Source organism: Maniola hyperantus, chromosome 16, assembly GCF_902806685.2.
Source record: "Maniola hyperantus chromosome 16, iAphHyp1.2, whole genome shotgun sequence".
Lineage (NCBI taxonomy): Eukaryota > Metazoa > Arthropoda > Insecta > Lepidoptera > Nymphalidae > Maniola > Maniola hyperantus.
Genome location: NC_048551.1, coordinates 2,188,399 through 2,207,657, shown reverse-complemented (window position 1 = coordinate 2,207,657; position 19,259 = coordinate 2,188,399). Strand labels below are relative to the sequence as shown.

Genomic DNA, 19,259 nt, shown 5'->3' with positions numbered 1-19,259 from the left:
CATTCTAAAACAGATTTTTATTTATTTTTATGCATCATAGTTTTTGAATTATCGTGCAAAATGTCGACAAAATACGACTGTAGTACGGAACCCTCATTGCGCGAGCCTGACTCGCACTTGGCCGGTTTTTTAAAACATGTTCGATAAAGGTAATAGAGACGTTGGGTCCCCAGGGGGCTAGAATGGCCACCTTGCACCGATTGCTTTTGAAGACCAAAACGAGTCGCAGGGAGCCGCTGGATTCAGGCAGCGCGGGCGCAAGAGTATGGCGTGCGTGTGGAAGTCCCTATAAGTCGCTCCGCCTCTGGAAGGTGCGAAAGTCATTTGTGGGAATGAGTGTAATATTTTATAATAAAATTCCACAACCAATTTTAGACTTGCCTTTACACAAGTTTAAAAAATGTGTTAAAAGTATGCTCCTAAAAAAAGAATATTATGCAGTCGCAGACTATGTAAACGATAAAAAAGCTTGGATTTGACTCGCTCCAGCAATGCACGGGGCTGCAATGGCTTGTATAGTACGGTATAATAACATTGTAAATTGAAAAATTAAAAAGAGCAACCGCCGAGTTTCTTGCTGGTTCTTCTCGGTAGGAACGGCATTCCGAACCAGTGGTAAATTAAAACTACCTGACTATTCATAAGCACTTTTAAAAAGTTTACATGAATAAAAAAACATTCTATTCTATTCTATTCTATTCTATAAGAAACCTACCTATATGTATAGTCGGTGCCAGGTCGAGATAGCAAGCAGAGTATGGGGCGGGTGGACGCCCCGCACACCCGCACGTCACTCGCGCTCGCCCGCACCGGGTTAGCGAGGGAGGTTTGCGGGCGTTTCCTCCCCGATTGCCATTTCAACCTGTCGCGTACTACATGTCCAGCAGTAACATCTTGACTAGTTTTCGCAAAACTATTGCTTGTTTTAGTATCGATAGTATTTGACTTCACGATACTATCGATAGGTTGCAGTTACTATCGGTTTTGCCTTAACTATCGATAGGCAACTATATCCAGCGATGGACGTCTATATATTGATAATCTTGACTATACATCGCTGCAGTGGACCGGCACCTTAATCTCGTCGGGTTATGTTCATAAAGGGCTTGACTCATATCTAATCAATCGTGACCTGACGGACATACCTACAGATAAAGTCTGACTAATAGTTACAATAGCTATAAGGTAGGTACCTACTTCAACTCGAGATGTTTTCCCTGAAGAACGTTATCAAACCATTACAATACGGTAACTTCCCGTCATTTCAGCCGTATGCTAGAGACACCATAATGATACACTATGAAAGGACAATGTTTCTGATTCCTTTGTCTTTCTCTTAACTAAATTAAGATCATCTGCATCCAGAGGCGTCTCTAGCCCTTGTGGCGCCCGTGTGCAACCAGTACGCTGGCGCCCTCTAGTCTAGTAGGAGCAGGGTCAAAATGGAATACTAACAGTTATATTTTCAAACGGAAATTCGGATGCAAATGGTGCAATTTTAAATGATGATTTTAAATGATGACGGCGTCGGCCATAACACGCATCTTTGCAGGTGTCGCATTAGAGGGCGCTCGGCGCCCCCTTAGACCCGGCGCCCGTGTGCGCCGCACACCCTGCACCATAGGTAAAGACGCGTCTGTCTGCATCCTACAGGGTTTCGCAACTCGTAGCTTTAGTTTTAAGTTTGCGTAATAATTATCACCACTATATCATCTTACAAATCCAACAACCGACCATCAAAAAGTGTAATAGTTATATGAGCTATACGGTATTTGACAACTAGACAAATCAGTAACTTTTTATCAAACGTCAAAACGCGCGCTTTGTACCTATGCGATGTTCTATGAAATACTGGAATGTGACGTCACATCATAATGACGTACTTTTTTGGTTTAATCGATAATTTAAAATGGTTATTCACTAGAAAGGACGTGGATTTTACGTATTTTCGAAGACCACTTAAAAATCACTTAGAAATACTTTAGTTTTGATGTAACTAGTCAAATACCCAATTGATTACCTATTTTTAACCGACTTCCAAAAAGGAGGTGGTTCTCAACTCGGCCCGTTTTTTTTTTAATGTATGTTCACCGAAATCAACAGGGGATGTTTCCGTGGTGGTACCATAAAAAATCTGGATCCTCAATCCTGATGCTGAAGGGTTACTGCCCGCCTAAGTTATCAAGATTCAGGAAGTGTTAATAGTGAATTAATATTGTAGGTACCAAGCAATGACTTTATGCTTGGACTCGAAGTCCCAACTCCTCGACCTTACAACTTAAAAAAAGACCTTAAAAAAAAAAAAAAAAAAAAAAAACAGTGCTACTCAACAAATTTAAAATATGTGCGCTAGATTGGCACCTAAAGTCACGTGACAGTTTAAAATAAAATTAAAATAAGTTTGTCTGTCCTTCTTTTATTACATTGGTAAGAAAAAGATGCGAATACCTACTCTCTAATTTAGTTGCCAGCAGAATCGGCACCAATATTTTTGATAGGCATTTCATGTAATAAACAATAATAAGCATATTCTACCCCTGACTACGGAACGACCAATCTGTGTTTAAAATTTAAATATTTGTTTGTATGCATGTTCCTTAATAATTCACAAAACACGCTAGTCTGAAATAATATTCAACATGGACCTAGTGGTTAAGACGTTCGGCCTTCTCTTTGCGAGGTCGGGGGTTCGTTCCCGGGAACGCACCTCTAACTTTTCTGAGTTATGTGCGTTTTAAGCAATTAAATATCACTTGCTCTATCGATAAAAAAAATTGGCGTGAGAAAGGTTTCTTGCCTGCCATGCAGGTTACATGCCTGAGTGTTCTTCATAATGTTCTCATAGGTGTGTGAAGTTTACTAATCCGCACTGGGCCAGCGTGGCAGACAATGGCCTAAACCCTTGTCATTCTGAGAGGAGATCCGTTCTCAGTAGTGGGCTGGCGTACCATGATTGAACATGAATATTGGAATGATTAGATGCATATGAAAAATGACCGTCACCCTAATAATTGCCATTATAAGAACCTGAATACTTACAAACAATAATGCATCTCTTTCTAGACAAGCACACAAATTGTTAGTTGGAAAGTGATAGATATAGAGATATTATCAATAAAGTGCAATATTATGTAGGTACCTGTAATATACTTGTCCAAGCAAAACTCACTTGTTGCATTCCTATCATAAGACTCGAAGTGAAAAGGAAGGTTCAAGTGAAGATTTTGTGGACTCTGTTTTTTTTAAATTAAAATAAAGGTGAGTGCGTACTTACTAGTTACCTACTATTTTACTTTTAGATAGGTAAGTAGGTACTTTGATATTATCTTACTTATTTGTTTTTCATGGTACCTACCTATGCGACATGTCGAGATGACAATCGGGGAGGGAACTGAAAAAAACACGGTGGATATAGATTCTAGAAACTTGCAATTTTTCGTGTAAATACTTACTAGTTGGTATAATTAAAAAAAGCGGCCAAATGCGAGTCAGGCTCGCGCAATGAGCGTTCCGTACTACAGTCGTATTTTTCGACATTTTGCAGGATAATTCAAAAACTATGATACATAAAAATAAATAAAAATCTGTTTTAGAATGCACAGGTGAAAACCTTTAATATGATACCCCACTTGATATAGTTATCTTACTTAGAAAATTGAAAATACTAATTATTAGTTCAAGACCTCAATTTAATTTTTTTTGTGTGATGTAACCACAAATTCACGGTTTTCAGATTTTTCCCCAAATGCCAGCTATAAGACCTACCTACCTGCCAAATTTCATGATTCTAGGTCAACGGGAAGTACCCTGTAGGTTTCTTGACAGACAGACAGACAGACAACGAAGTGATCCTATAAGGGTTCCGTTTTTCCTTTTGAGGTACGGAACCCTAAAAAATTTGTAGATATTGGTCTTCTACCTAGCGAGCATGCATACTTATCTACCATAATTATAATAGGTAATTTGTAAAATTACTCTAATCAATACATGCAATCCTAATCATTAGGTACCACCTACTTACCTACCTAGTGTAATAATTATCTTGTAAGTACATAAAATAATTTTATATTATTATTATTTTATTCTAAGCAAATTCTACGATAACTATAATACGCGACAGGTCGAGATGGCAACCGGGCTATGAGGCGGGGGGAGGGTGTCCCGCACACCCGCTCGTCAAGTCGTCAACGTCCGCTCGTTGGGCTGTTCGGATTTGCGTAGCGTTCCCGCCCCGACTGTCATCTCGACCTGACGCGTAATAAATAGCTATACAGTGGAAACTCGATTAACCGGACTAATTGTTGTCGTTAGGGATTCGGATGATCGAAAATCCGGATAATCGAATTTATGAAGAAAAGCGGGGTTTGTGCATATTACTTATGTAGTTCACTATAAATAGTATTTACAATTTTCAAAGTAAGATATCTATACCAAGTGGGATATCATTATGAAAGGGCTTTGCCTGTACATTCTAAAACAGATTTTTATTTATTTTTATGCATAATAGTTTTTGGTTTATTGTACAAAATGGCGGAAAAATACCCGAGTATAGAACCCTCGGTGCGCGAGTCTGATTCGCACTTGACCGAACAATTTTCGGTTGGTAGTCCGGATAATCGCGAATCCGTATAACCGAGGGCCGGATAATAGAGTTTCTACTGTACCTACCTACAGACCTACTTTCTATTAAAAAAACTTCTTATTGCAGATCAATCATGATTGAATTTGATAATTGCTGCTTCTGCGTGCCGCTGAGGACTGGCTGCCTCATCCTCGGCTACTTACAACTGGTAGATTTATTACAATAACTACTCACTTAGTTATTATTCTATAGGATGATAGTCTAGTGCTTAAGCGGCCTCTTGGGAGGTCGGGGGTTCGATCCCGGGCACGCACTTCTTACTAAATAAATAATACTTGCTAGGCGAAAAAAAACTATCGCGAGGAAACCTGCATACGTGAGAGTTCTCCACGATGTTCTCAAAGATGTGTGAAGTCTGCTAATCCGCACTAATTGGTGGACTCTAGCCTAGGGATATCGGAAGTGCCAAAAAATATCGATATAATATATCGATATCGATATTTTTACAATTATTAATGTATCGGTCCAATTTCTAATTTGTAAGTCGTAGGTCCTAGATAACATTAAAATTTTAAATTAAAAAAATAATATTTTAAACTTACCAATCAATGACCAATCCGATAGATTTTATTACGACTCTGGGTTCTAGTCTTTTGAGCCTAATCCGATCGAGCATCGATATTTTGAATGAAAAAATATAGTACTTAGGTAAGCAAAAATAAAAATGTATGTAGGTAGTAAGTAATTTGTTTGTAGGGCTGAAAAAATATCGATTTTTATACCTTTTCGATAGTTGGAATTTTATATCGATATATCGAAGAATTAAATATCGCTCAAACATTTCGACAAGCCTACTCTAGCCTCTATGCCTTTCTCGTTCTGAGAGACCCGTGCTCAGAAATACTTAGTGATGATTTTTAGAATAAGCGCGATTTTCAATGTAAAGGCGATACACAGTACACACAGTAGCCCAACGGTTATGATCTCGTGGTAAAATATGTCCCAGCATTACTATGGAGATCCCGGGTCGTTCATTACCGGTTATAGCTCGATTGCTCTGTCTAGAGTCTAGACGGTTCCGTCGAACCTCTGGTAGGTGAAGAATAACATAGGTATCTTTACTCTGTGGTAGTGTCAGTAGCCGTACCTACAGCAAACCAAATAAACAAAATTCTGCCAATCCGCACTTGGCCAGCATGACGGACTACGGCTAAAGCCCTCCTCATTCTGAGATCTCATGGATTGATGATGATGAACATGTTTTGATTATTTTACAGATAGCGTCCATAATCCTCGCAATAGTTTCCATCGTGACCCTGGTGGCGGTGGGCGCGGTGGTGGCGACTGCGGACGCGCAGGTCGACGAGAGCGCCGCGGCCGTGGCGGCGCTCATAGCTGTGTACGTCATCGTGCTCATACTAGTGGCCGCCCTCCTGACCTTCTCTATACTCCTGGTTGTTGGAATACACAAGGTACCTACCTACAAGTATATAAAAAGTATTTTAATGTCATCCAGTGACGCAGCAATGTAGAACCAACCAACCTCGGTGCCGGTGGATATCATTTAGTGTTAGACACTGAGATAGCGAATCCCCTGGCAGGACCCGTGCAGTTGGGTTGAAATATTGACAAATAAAAACATCAAATTAATCGTGATATATATGCCGTTATCTACAATAAAAACATTAATAATTTTTTTTTCAGGACAGACGAGGCTACGTAAAGGCGTTTTTGATATATGACCTGATCTTCATCATCATATACACCATCATGTACATAGTGCGATGTGCCACGCTACCTCCTGACGTGGGCTACATCGTCGGCACTCTCATACAAATATGTAAGTACCTATATGATTAAGTAACTACCTAAAACAAACAGGAGGGATGCGGATTGCGGACGTTGTTACGACCTCCCTGGCGCAGTGGCAAGCAATGTGGTCTTATTAGTGGGAGGTTCCGAGTTCGATTCCTGGCAGGGGTTTGGAATTTTATAATTTCTAAATTTCTGGTCTGGTCTGGTGGAAGGCTTCGCACAATTAGTGTTTAGTTGTCTGGTAGGCGGCTTCGGCCGTGGTATAGTTACCACCCTACCGACAAAGCCGTGCCGCCAAGCGATTTAGCGTTCACGTACGATGCCGTGTAGAAACCAAAAGGGTTATGGGTTTAATAAAAACTGCCATACCCCTTCCAGGTTAGCCCGCTATCATCTTAGACTGCATCATCGCTTACCACCTGAGATTGCAGTCAAGGGCTAACTTTTATCTAAATAAATAAAAAAAACGTGACATCATTATCACCCGATAGACGTCCACTGCTGGACTAGGTATCTTGTAGGGACTTCCACACGCCAGTCTTGCGCCGCCTGAATCCAGCGGCTCCCTGTGACTCATCTGATTTCGTCCGTCCACCTAGTGGGGGGGTCTTCCAACGCTGCGTGTTCAGGTGCGAGGTCGCCATTGCATTACCTTGGGACCCCAACGTCTATGGGTTTTTCGAACTTGCCCATTGCCACTTCAGCTTCGCAACTCGTTGGGCTATGGTGGTTACATTGGCTCTCCTCATTTCTGATTAGATCATATCACTCCAAACATAGCTATCTCCATCGCCCGCTGAGTGACTCTGAGCTTTCTTATGAGGCCCATAGTTAGCGGCCATGTCTCGGATCCATATGTTATTGTCATCACGCACACAGGTCGGTTAATAAGAGCTGGCACGTTCACAGTACTCACACAATGGGGACCGATTCTCTTGTACACAATCCCTAAACTAAACTAAATTAACGGGTCTAAATCTAGTGCTATTCTTTTCCGCAAGCAACATTATGATAGGGATTAGCAATAGATTTAAACGTGTCATTTTAGTTTAGAGTTTGGGTACAGTACGCGGCCGAGAGTAATGTAGAAATCTTTAGAAGGAGATAGCAAATTAATTGTAGAGCACTGTCACTGTCGTCGAGATCGACAAAACATCATAATTATAGTGACAGAGTCATCGCTCTACAAAGCCGAAATGTTCTAAAGGCCGATGTACTTTACTTTTGGTCGCATATTGCACGTCGGAATTAGCCACAGTGTAGTTTAAAACACACTGTGAAAATTTCAACTTTCTACCTATTACGGTTCATGAGATACAGTCCACTGACAGACAGACAGACGGACGGGCAGTGGGGGCTGGAGGCGTTGGCACCCTTCGATACGAAACCTTAACAACGATTGCATTTGTTTCAGTGCTCAACGTTTACTTCCTCCTAGTCATCCGGAGCTACTGGGTCACTATGGGTAACAGCGTCAATAGAGCTTAACTTTATTGGAGAGAAACTTAGTGTGAGATGTTCCGAAATGTGTTAAATATAAGTATCTACAATTACCTATTATTAATGTTGAAGCAGCGAATGATTAAACATAGAAGACGCGTTTCTAACAATAATAATTGTTGTCATTTGAAAATAGAGGCAAACTCGCGTCTGTTGAGCACGTACGAGTAACTTTGACCAATTAAATTAGCGTAAATTGCAACAGGTTCATAATTCACTAGATGCGACACTGGTCGCTGCCGTACAAACTGGCAGTTTTTAAGAAATGAATGCAGGAGGACTAATAATAATTAACTATTTACAAATAATATCCATACACATTCCGCCAAACTGTATTACTTCAGTTTGTTGACGGGATCATGCTCTTTACGTTACGGAGTACCTAACAATCGAAAGAAATGAAAATGCATGCGGTACCTAGAGTTAAATGCATCGACCACCATGGTAGAATTTTCGTTACGCTACGCGTACCTCGTAGGTACAGAATGCTTCTATGTTTTATCCTTCGATGTGTAGGTAGGTATCTTATGTATTTTAGGTAAATATGTATTACCTAATCAACCTATCTATGAATGCCTATTATTATTATTATTTATAATTAAGACATAATTGATAGTTAATTACTTTTTAATTTCATAAATTATTTTTTAATTAAATTCATACTGGTTTCTTTCCTCTGACTATCTTACTTTAAATGATTAGGTAGTTAGGTATATTGCATTCCTGTTGAAATTCCTTTGTTTTTCTCAAAGATGTGTAAAGTCTGCCTATTTTGACCTTCTTGGTGGACTATGGCCTAAAACCTTTTCATTCTGAGAGATACATATTTTGTTCAAGAGGAGAACAAAATATTATGTATGGCCAACTATAGATAGTTAGCCTTGATGGGTTGAGATGATGATGATGATGATATTCCTGTCAATCAAGCCATGCTGATTTGATTTTCATTGAGCAAAAATAGATTTCAGAAGTATTTGAAGAACATTGAGTAGTATATATAGAAGCACTATTATTATTTATTATGTACTAGCGACCCACCCCGGCTTCGCATGGGTGCAATGTAGATACTAATGTGGTGTCATTGAGGTGTCATTGCCTCGGAAACTCGCAAATGAGAGGATTTTTTTCCGACCTAATTCACATTATTTCAATTTCTCTAAGGATTTCTAAATTTTGAGAATTAAACTATACCTAAAAACCTTCCTCTTAAATCACTTTATCTATTGGTGAAAACCGCATTAAAATCCGTTGCGTAGTTTAAAAGATCTAGGCGTTCATACATACATACAGACGCGGGAAGCGACTTTATTTTGTACTATGTAGAGATTAATAAGTAGACGGAATGACACTTTTTAAACCTTCGTGGTTTTTTGCTGTCTAAAATTGGATTTGTTAAACATTCTCATGTTGGTAATTTAAAAAAGAAGGTACCTATAGTACGCGACAGGTCGAGATGGCAATCAGGGAGGGAACGCCCCGCACAGCCTCCGCGCTAACACGGTGCGGGCGATCGCCGCGGCCGGTGACGTGAGTGCTATTAATAGAGCTAGTACCTAGTCACTAGTGGCATACATGTGGCACAGTTTTACATGGCGTGGTGACACGATTTATCATAGATTAATTTATACGGACAATTAAATAAGCAACTATGAAACTGTCCGACCGAATAATATGTCAAGGACAATGAGCAACAGAAACTGTGCGTTTCAAATGTAAAGACACAAGTGTTTTGCCAAGATACGAGCATTCTGAGTCAACAGCATCACCTACACGAAATACTGGCTCCCCACAGATAAGTAGAGGATTACCCAGGGGGTAACATAGGCTACTTTTTTAACCGACTTTCAAAAAAGGAGGAGTTTTATTTTTCTACCTATAGGTAGAAGTCGGTTCACTCACTCGGATTTGACTATTTTTTTTTAATCGATAAGGAAACTTTGCGACATTGTCCCATAAAAAAATTTGCCAACTCCTCAATCCTGATGCTGCAGGGAACCTGACCACCAAAACTGATGGGATTTAGAAACTGTCGATTAGAAATTGATATTGGAGGCACCTACCTAGTAAAGACTTTATCGTTAAACTAGAGGACCCAACTCTCAACCCTGATGCTGTAAGGAATTGCATTCCTAAATCGTGGTGATTGAGAAACTGGCCTACTAAGTCGGTTAGAAAAAGGAACGATTAATTAAACTGACGCGATGCCGCTTGCTTCCAAAATCCAAATCTGCTCAATTAACATTCCTATTTGCATTGGGCTTAGAGATCGGTATGTACCTATCTTGCCAGCGGGACAGGAGTAGAGAAGGCGGGTAGAGAGGCGCGAGGGGTGCAACAGATCGACGTGATTTTTGCATGGACATAGTCAAAGACTATTTGGGAGGTCTGGAGTTCGATCCCGCCTACCTACACACCTCTAACTTTTTATGTGCGTTTTAAGCAATCGAATATCACTTGCTTTAGCTGACGGAAAACATCACGAGGTAAGCTACTTGCCTGTAAGATCTCCATAATGTTTTTAAAGGTCACATTAAAGGTGTATGATGTTTGCCAATCCGCACTGGGCCATTGTGGCAGACTATGGTCTATGACTAAACCCTTCTTATTCGGGAGAAGGCTCAATAGTGGGATAAGATAAGATAAGATAGATAAGATAAGTTTATTAATTGCAAAATTGTATGTACATAGGGTCTTAAAAATATTAAAGTCCAATTACAATCTGCCATCAATGGCGCGCAATTTTACAATAGTGTCAGTTACACATTTAGTTACTATTAACATAGGTACTAAAAAATAAAAAATAAATTTAAAATATGATGTCAGAGAAAACCTAAAATAGTCTTATTTAAGTGCATGTTAATATTAACATAATAATAAATTAATTACATTGATGAAATTAATTACTTAATCAAATCTCGAAATTAAGCCTTAATATGTCGTACGAAGTCATCCACTGTATAAAAATTTTTTTCTTGCAACCATTTTTTTAATTTATGACAGAATTGTTTAAATGGAAGCATTTTAATCTCCATCGGCAATTTGTTAAAGATTTTTATGCACATAGAGTAACAATTTTTTTGGTATAATGATGTTTTGGAGATCCTATCAGACACTAATTTATCTTGATTTCTCAATCCTCTTTTTCCAACATTATCATGCAGAGTTTTGAAATAATGAAAGTTCGTTTTGACAAACTTTGCAATTTCTAAAATGTACATACATGGAAGTGGCAATATTCCATGTTTTTGAAAGACAGGCTTACATGATTCATAAGGAGGCATGTTAAGAATAGCTCGTAGACATTTTTTCTGAACTATGAATGCCTTATTAAAATCTGTTGAATTTCCCCATATAATCAGGCCATAACGGAGTACTGATGACACGTAACCATGGTATGCTGTGAGAGCAGTATTCAAACTAGCAGTCTTTACTAGTCGACGTAATACGTACACAAATCTATTTAGTCTATTACACACATTATTTATCTGATATTTCCATGAGCAGTTTTGATCAATTTCTATTCCTAAAAATCTACAATTTGTTGTTTCATTAATTTTATGGCCTTTATAGTTAACATTAAGATTTACATGTCGTTTATTATAATGTCTAAACTGAATAAAATTAGTTTTATTAATGTTGATACATAGATTATTATATTCTAGCCATTTAATTATTGATTCTACGGTATTATTTATTTCAGCTTCGAATTCACTTATGTTATTATTATTACATGTCAGAAGAATAGAAATGTCATCTGCAAAAAGAGTCATATTATTATTTGTGATATCTGGTAAATCGTTTATATAGAATAGAAAAAGAAGAGGCCCTAGAACCGTGCCTTGTGGTACTCCATATTTATTTGTTTCAAATGACGATTTAAAACTCACTACTTCATTATTATCATTTAAATTTTCTTCTACACACTGCCTTCTACATTTGAGAAAGGATTCTATCCATTCCAGGGCAGGTCCTCTAATGCCATAATTGTCAAGTTTATCCATTAGAAGTTTGTGTGAGACAAAATCAAACGCTTTTGTCATATCAATAAATATTGATATTACAATTTCTTTTGCATCCATACTTTTTATAATTTTACTTACTAAGTTAAAGCAGGCTTGAGTTGTTGACTTTTTACTTTGAAACCCGTATTGCTCATTTTTAAATATTTTAAATTTGTTTATAAATTCAGTTATACGTTTGTGCATTGCCTTTTCAAAGATTTTCGATATTACTGGGACAAGCGTAATGGGACGATAATTACCTAATTGCCTTTTATCTCCCTTTTTGTGGAGTGGCTTGACCACGGATAATTTTAATGCGTTAGGAAAGCAACCTTGACTGAACGACTGATTTATTAAGTAAGTTAAAATAGGTGCTATTTCATTTTTGCAGTATTTTATTACTTTTGTCATTATTTCGTCATGTCCAACAGCGTTTGTATTATTTAATGACGTTATGATATTTGTGATCTCTTTAATAGAATATGGTCTTAGAAATATTGTACTAGATACACGTGTTTTATTTGTATTGAGACATTTTCCGTTGTCCTTATTTGTAAGTTCTATAAAATAGTTATTAAAACTATCGACAATTTTATTGGGATTTGTATAGCTATGTCCATTTAAATTTATTTCTTTAATGTAATTTTTATCAACCTTTTTATTTGAATTTTCTTTAATAATATCCCATGATGCTCGACATTTATTTTTTGAATGTGTCACGTATTTGTCATTACAATTTTTTTCGGCAATCCTAAAACATCGTCTGAGGATTTTTGAGTAAAATACATATTTTTTTTTATTATCTTTGGTTTTTTGTTTATAAAATTGACTTTGTAGCACCCTTTTAGTTTTGCAGCTCATTTTTAAACCTTTTGTTATCCATTTAGGTGTAGTTATTTTGTTGTTATGTTATTAGGGATAGTGATGGGTTAATCATAATTATGTAAATATTCTTAGTTACAAGAAAATTGGTGATCTACACAATAGGTTAACTAGAAACAGAGACAAACTTGCAGCTCCTACCTTCCGCCTCAGGAAAGTCCAAAAGTCATTTGTGGGTATGGGTATTACCTTTTATAATAAAATCCCGCAAACTATTTTGGACTTACCTTTGCACAAGTTTAAAAAATCTATTAAAAATATGCTTCTGAAAAAAGCATATTACACAATTGAAGATTATCTAAATGATAAAAGAGCGTGGATTTGACCTGTAGCTCGTTCCAGCAACGCACAAGACTGCAAATACTATTTTATACATGGCATAATCTTGTACCTATATCAAATATTTGAAAAGAGCAACCGCCGAGTTTTTTGCTGGTTCTTCTCGGTAGGAAAGGCATTCCGAACCAGTGGTAGATGCATCCGACTATTCGTAAGTACTTGTAAAAGTTTATTCGAATAAAAAAGATTTTTATTTTATTTTTATTTTATTTTATGATGATGATGAACGATGAAGTCTAATGGACTAAATGTATAGACCATTTTGCTGCTCATTCTATAAATACAGATGAACCAAAACGTTCCGAATCACGATTGCAGCACATGTAAAAATATAACGCGAGCTTTGAGGAAACATAATATTTAATTGATAACACAATGGATGTGAGTGGCGGATTTTCATAGTTATGTAGGTACCTACTAGGTAGGAATTGCTGTGGTAGGTATTTTGCCAAAAAAAAGACTATTGAATTAGAAGAACTGAACAAATCACCACCCGTATTATAAATGCAAAAGTGTGTTTGTTTGTTGGTTTGCCCTTCAATCACGTCGCAACGATGCAATGGATTGACGTGATTTTTTGCATGGGTATAGATAAAGACCTGGAGAATGACATAGGATACTTTTTATCCCAGGAAATCAAAGAGTTCCCACGGGATTTTCTTAAACCTAAATCCACACATACGAAGTCGCGGGCATCAGCTAGTTATAAAAACACCAAAAAATTACGTTAGTTGTATGGGAGCCCCCCTTAAATAATTGTTTTATTTTAATTTAATTATTTATTTTTAAATTAAATATTGTAATAATATGTACAACTGTCTAACTACATGTCACGGTTCATGAGACACAGCCGGTTGACAGACGGACAGATGGGCAGACAGACGGACGAACCGAGGTTTAGTAAGTAATAGGGTCCCGTTTTACGCTTTGGGTACGGAACCCTAAAAACAGAAAAAGACTAGGTATTGAATTAGGAGAACACAAACATGTGATAAAAATTTCGGGCAAAGCACATCGCTTCCGAGATGTTTTCTCTGTTTAGGTGTTTACCTTTCGAGATAAAAATAGTTCACAATATTTTTACAATAAGTAGGTTAGTGTCCTCCTGACCGAAATTAGTCCAACGGAGAGTAGGTCTATGCGGGAGATAAAGTTGGGTGCTTTGTTCATACGTAAACGTAGTGTCGTGTCGTAGGAGGGTGATTAGCTGATGCCCGCGACTCCGTACGCGTGGGTTTAGGTTTTTAAAAATCCTATGTGGGAACTCTTAAATTTTCCGGGATAAAAAGTAGCCTGTGTCCTTCCCCGGGTTGCAAGCTACCTCTGTACCGAATTTCGTTAAAATCGGTTGAATGGTTGAGCCGTGAAAAGCTAGCAGACAGACAGACAGACAGACACACTTTCGCATTTATAATATTAGTATAGATTGCTCAAAACTAAGTATTATATCGGTTTGTCTTGCCATTATCTAGGTTCATTAATATAGTACATATAAAACATTGAAAAAATATTCATTTTATTGAAAAAAAATATTCATTTTAATGTTACGAGCCTCGAAATATTCCTATTTTATTTAACACTAGCTTATGCCCGCGACTTCGTCCGCGTGGACTACACAAATTTCAAAGCCCTATTACACCCCCTTAGGGGTTGAATTTAAAAAAAAAACCCTTTCTTAGCGGATGCCTACGTCAAAGGTAATATCTACCTGCATGCCAAACAGCCCGATAATTAAATAAAAGATTACACTCATCCCCACAAACGACTTTCTGACTCTCTTGAGGTGGAAGGTTTCTACTTTCTAATTTGCCGCGCTGTCAGTCTGTAATCCGTATGTGCATCAATCCAACACTACCGGGCGCAGGTCTCCGATGCGACACGACCGGCATGGCAAGAGAAGCACAGGACAGGACGGCTTTAAGTGGTCTCTGAGGCATAAGGCAACTTCATGGCTTCGGGCTGCTCCTACAAAATAAGATTAAGATTATTTTGTGCTACCTACTACCTACAGAGAATTTCTTGACAAAAAAAACCCCGATAACTTTTTGAACCGACCCGGGTCTTGAACCCTCAGCCGGATTTAAGCTACGAGTAGACACGACCAATCGAAATTAATAAGTAATTGGTTATTTGACTATATCAGTACCCTTATTATAAATGCGACAGTGTGTTTGTTTGTTGGTTTGTCCTTCAATCAGGTCGCAACGGATTGTCGTGATTTTTGCATGGGTATAGATAAAGACCTGGAGAGTGACATAGGCTACTTTTTATCCCGGAAAATCAGAGTTCCCACGGGATTTTTAAAAACCTTATTCCACGCGGACGACGTTGCGGGCAACAGCTAGTCAAAAATAAATTATTTCTCAGTGATGATTAAATAGAGGATCTTCCAAAATACGTAAAATCCGCGTTCTTTATTAGTTTTAAGTGTAATAACCATTTTAAATTATCGATTAAACGAAAAAAACCGGCTAAGTGCGAGTCAGACTCGCGCACTGGGGGTTCTGTAATGCAGTCGTATTTTTTCGACTTTTTGCACGATAAATCAAAAACTATTATGCATAAAAATAAATAAAAATCTGTTTTAGAATGCACAAGTGAAGCCCTTTCATATGATACCCCACTTGATATAGTTATCTTACTTCGAAAGTTGAAAATAGCAATATTTGTTCATGACCACAATTTAATTTTTTTTGTGTGATGTAACCACAAATTCACGGTTTTCATATTTTTCCCCGAATGTCTGCTATGAGACCTACCTACCTGCCAAATTTCATGATTCTAGGTCAACGGGAAGTACCTACTCTGTAGGTTTCTTGACAGACCGACAGATAGACAGACAGACAGACAACAAAGTGATCCTATAAGGCTTCTGTTTTTCCTTTTGAGGTACGGAACCCTAAAAAAGTACCTACGTCATTATGATGTGACGTCACATTCCAGTATTTGATAGAATTTCGCATAGGTAAGTAAAGTAACCTACCTACGTTCGAGACATCTAATCTCGAGACATCGTGTAGTAACTTTTGATAGGTAGGTACCAACTACAGTACTTAGCTATGGTGTTGCTAAGATCGCTTGTTACGTAATTAAAGGGCTTAATAAAAACTAATAAATTTAATTTATAAAGATGAATAATATTTAAACAATAATTAAAACAAAGAACTTATACTTAAAGAAACAGAGTAACAGTGTAGAACAGAGTTTGAAATAGAATGTTTGGATTTTGGGATATCTGGGTTATATATGTGATTTGGAACTGGAGAGGATAATGAATGGTCTAAAGGACGAGGGCGAGATTTGGTTTGTTTACATAATAATGATTTGTTTACAATATAATGGAGTACATTTTAAAATAGGCTTATTTACTAATGTGAGGTTTAAAGGTTATAGATAGGTACAATTATAGGTTAGTAGGTATAGTTAGATATATTATTAAATTATATTGAGTTAGTACTTATCTCTAATACTTAGGTATAGCTTAGGTATAGAAGTACTTAATATGGAGATATGGAGGTTATCTAACACCTCCCCTCTTAGAATAAAGATCGGGCCTTTGGAGTGCGCGATCTTGGGTTAGTTGTTGGTAGGTCTTCTTCTTCTTCTTCGTCTTTGGAAACTGCATTCGTGATGATCGTGGCCATTGGGATAGTTTGATGCTGACGAGAGTTGTCGAAACAGTTGTTGAAAATTTGAATGCAACCTCTGGATTGCAGATCTCGATCTGGTTGGTTTTGGTTTCGAAGGCAGAAGCGGCGCCAGGGACAACATTTATATTATATTAGGAAAATGAGCATAGATGTGCCCAGTGCCATAGTGGCAAAAGAGTATTTGGTATTGGAATCACTATGATTGAAGGAGTTTTGATACTCCTTTAGAAGTTGTTTTTGTACTTTGATTTGATCCTTGATGATGTACAGCGAATTCAGTGGTATGTGTCTTGTTCTGCATTCAATGTCACAAATGTTGCGTAGAATCTGCATCTTGTTTCGATGAAATGATTTTAGAGTCTTCAGAGATCTTTTGATGTTCAATTTAAATTTTAGTGAAAATATCCATCGGTTATTTTTAAGCGTTTTAAAAGTGTTGCTATTTGTTGAGAATATTTTAATTGGCAATTTATTGGTAGTTCTTTTTGTTGCTTGTAGAATCTTCTTTCAGGTAAGTACGACGATCTTGCATCTTTCCGGAAGCTTGTAGACACGCAGCGTTGCCGTGTCGTAGAAGTGGCAAGTTATGTTTGCTCGAGGAAAGGAAGGTAGAATAAAAGAGGAATTGGAATGATTAAAAGGAATGGAATATAATGTTATATTATGATAATATAAATTAATTTGAATAAAATTGTAAAACCTAAATTAACTTAAAGAGATTTGTGTATAATATTAGAGTTATAGATTCTATAAAGTTGTAGTATTGTGTAAAGTGTTATGTATTTTTGAAGCAATTATATTGATGAAGCTTTTCATGTGATTATAATAAAAAGTTTTTGATGGATACGGTAAAATAATAGATAGGCAGATTGTGCTCGATTCAATAGACAATATGCTTGTTGTAATATCATCTAAAACTATTTTTGGGCCAATTGTAAATTTTAGGATTTAGAAGATATAGTCGATATTCGTTTTAATTATAATGAGTTAAAAATGATTTCATTAGTTTGATCTAAATATTCGCAAATAGAATACTTAGGTATTTGTCGTACAAAATTCTTAAAATAGTTTTAATCGAAGTTCAAATAGAAGTATTAATTTGTGATTACAAGTTTAGAATTCATTTATAATATAGAATATAATTTAGCATAAAACGTTAGGAGTGTATGAATTTTTAAATTTATTGATATAGAAGTTTTTCACAAAGATGTAGAGTTTGTACAAGAATAAATTTAAGTAAAGATAAAATTGTAAAACTGAAGTATGGGTATTCATGATTTCAGCGAATTTGGTATTGAAATGTCGTGTTTCATTATTTGGTTGATTTCGTGGGATAGGATTGGCCATCACCAAATGATACGACCTGAAAAACATTATTCTTTTATACGACTTAGAAATTATTTTATTTTTTTTGAATTAGAGAGTTTAGAAGTATAAAAGATTTGGTAAAATTGTATAATTTGTAAATAGAAATTTGTAAAATAATATTATTTTAATTGTATAAACTATGTTATGTATAAATCTATCTAAAACTATCTAATATATAAATTAAAACTAGGTATCAAGTTGATCATTGCAATCCTGTAAAGGTCTTAAGCGATTGCCGTGAACTAATTGGTTTCTACCAGATTTCCTTATAATGTAATTTTCGTTGAACCCTTTTCTTGCAATTTCGTATGGTCCTTCCCATTTGCTATCTAGATTATTAGGATTAGGTACGCGGAGCATAACTTTATCGCCTAATTGAAAATCAGCTATGTTTTTGATGTTATTGTCATAGCGTATTTTAGCTCTATCTTTCATGCTGTTAAGGTTTCTTTGAGCTATGTCACGAGATATTTTAAGACGTTCGTTAAGGTCGTTAAGGTAGTCACTTGTTGTGTACTCGCGCGAGTCTTTAAGGGTATAAAGCAAACGAGGTTTATATCCGAATAGGAGTTCATGAGGTGTGAAGCCTGTCGACTGATTCAGTGAGGTATTATGGCACATTATTGCAAGTGGTACGATTTGATCCCAATTGTGGGACCTTTTTGTAGAGTACATGCGTATATGGTCTCTGAGTACTGCATGGAATCGTTCTAATGCGCCGTTTGTTTGTGGATGATATGCTGTGCTGAACGTGTGTTGTGAGCCTAATAATTTCATTAGCTGTTTCAGGATATTATTGACAAATTCACCACCTTGGTCTGAATGAAAACGTTTTGGGATGCCATAATGTTGGCAGAAGGTTAGAAGGGATTTAGCGACAGTGATTGCTTGTTTATCGGGAATGGGATAAGCTTGGACGAATCTAGTTAAGTCGTCTTGTAAGGTCAGTATGTATTTGTTAGAGTCACCTGTAATGTCAGAGTAAGAAACTAAATCGATGGTAACTCGTTCGAATGGTTCTGTAGAAGAGGTTGTTATAACCATGGGAGCTTTGTATGTTTTTCTTTGTATTTTACCACGTTGGCATGTCATACAGTTATTAACATAGTCTTTTATAGTATC

The 19,259-nt window shown here is 37.0% G+C and overlaps 1 protein-coding gene across 1 annotated transcript; it reads left to right on the top strand.

Moving 5' to 3' along the window:
* The first annotated feature begins 3,156 nt into the window (after positions 1 to 3,156).
* Positions 3,157 to 8,570, top strand: LOC117989657 (lysosomal-associated transmembrane protein 4A-like). Its single transcript, XM_034977050.2, has 5 exons — positions 3,157 to 3,258; positions 4,709 to 4,790; positions 5,860 to 6,054; positions 6,287 to 6,422; positions 7,812 to 8,570. The coding sequence occupies exons 2-5, from the start codon at positions 4,716 to 4,718 to the stop codon at positions 7,883 to 7,885; spliced, it is 480 nt and encodes a 159-aa protein (XP_034832941.1). The 5' UTR covers positions 3,157 to 3,258; positions 4,709 to 4,715; the 3' UTR covers positions 7,886 to 8,570.
* Positions 8,571 to 19,259: the final 10,689 nt, after the last annotated feature.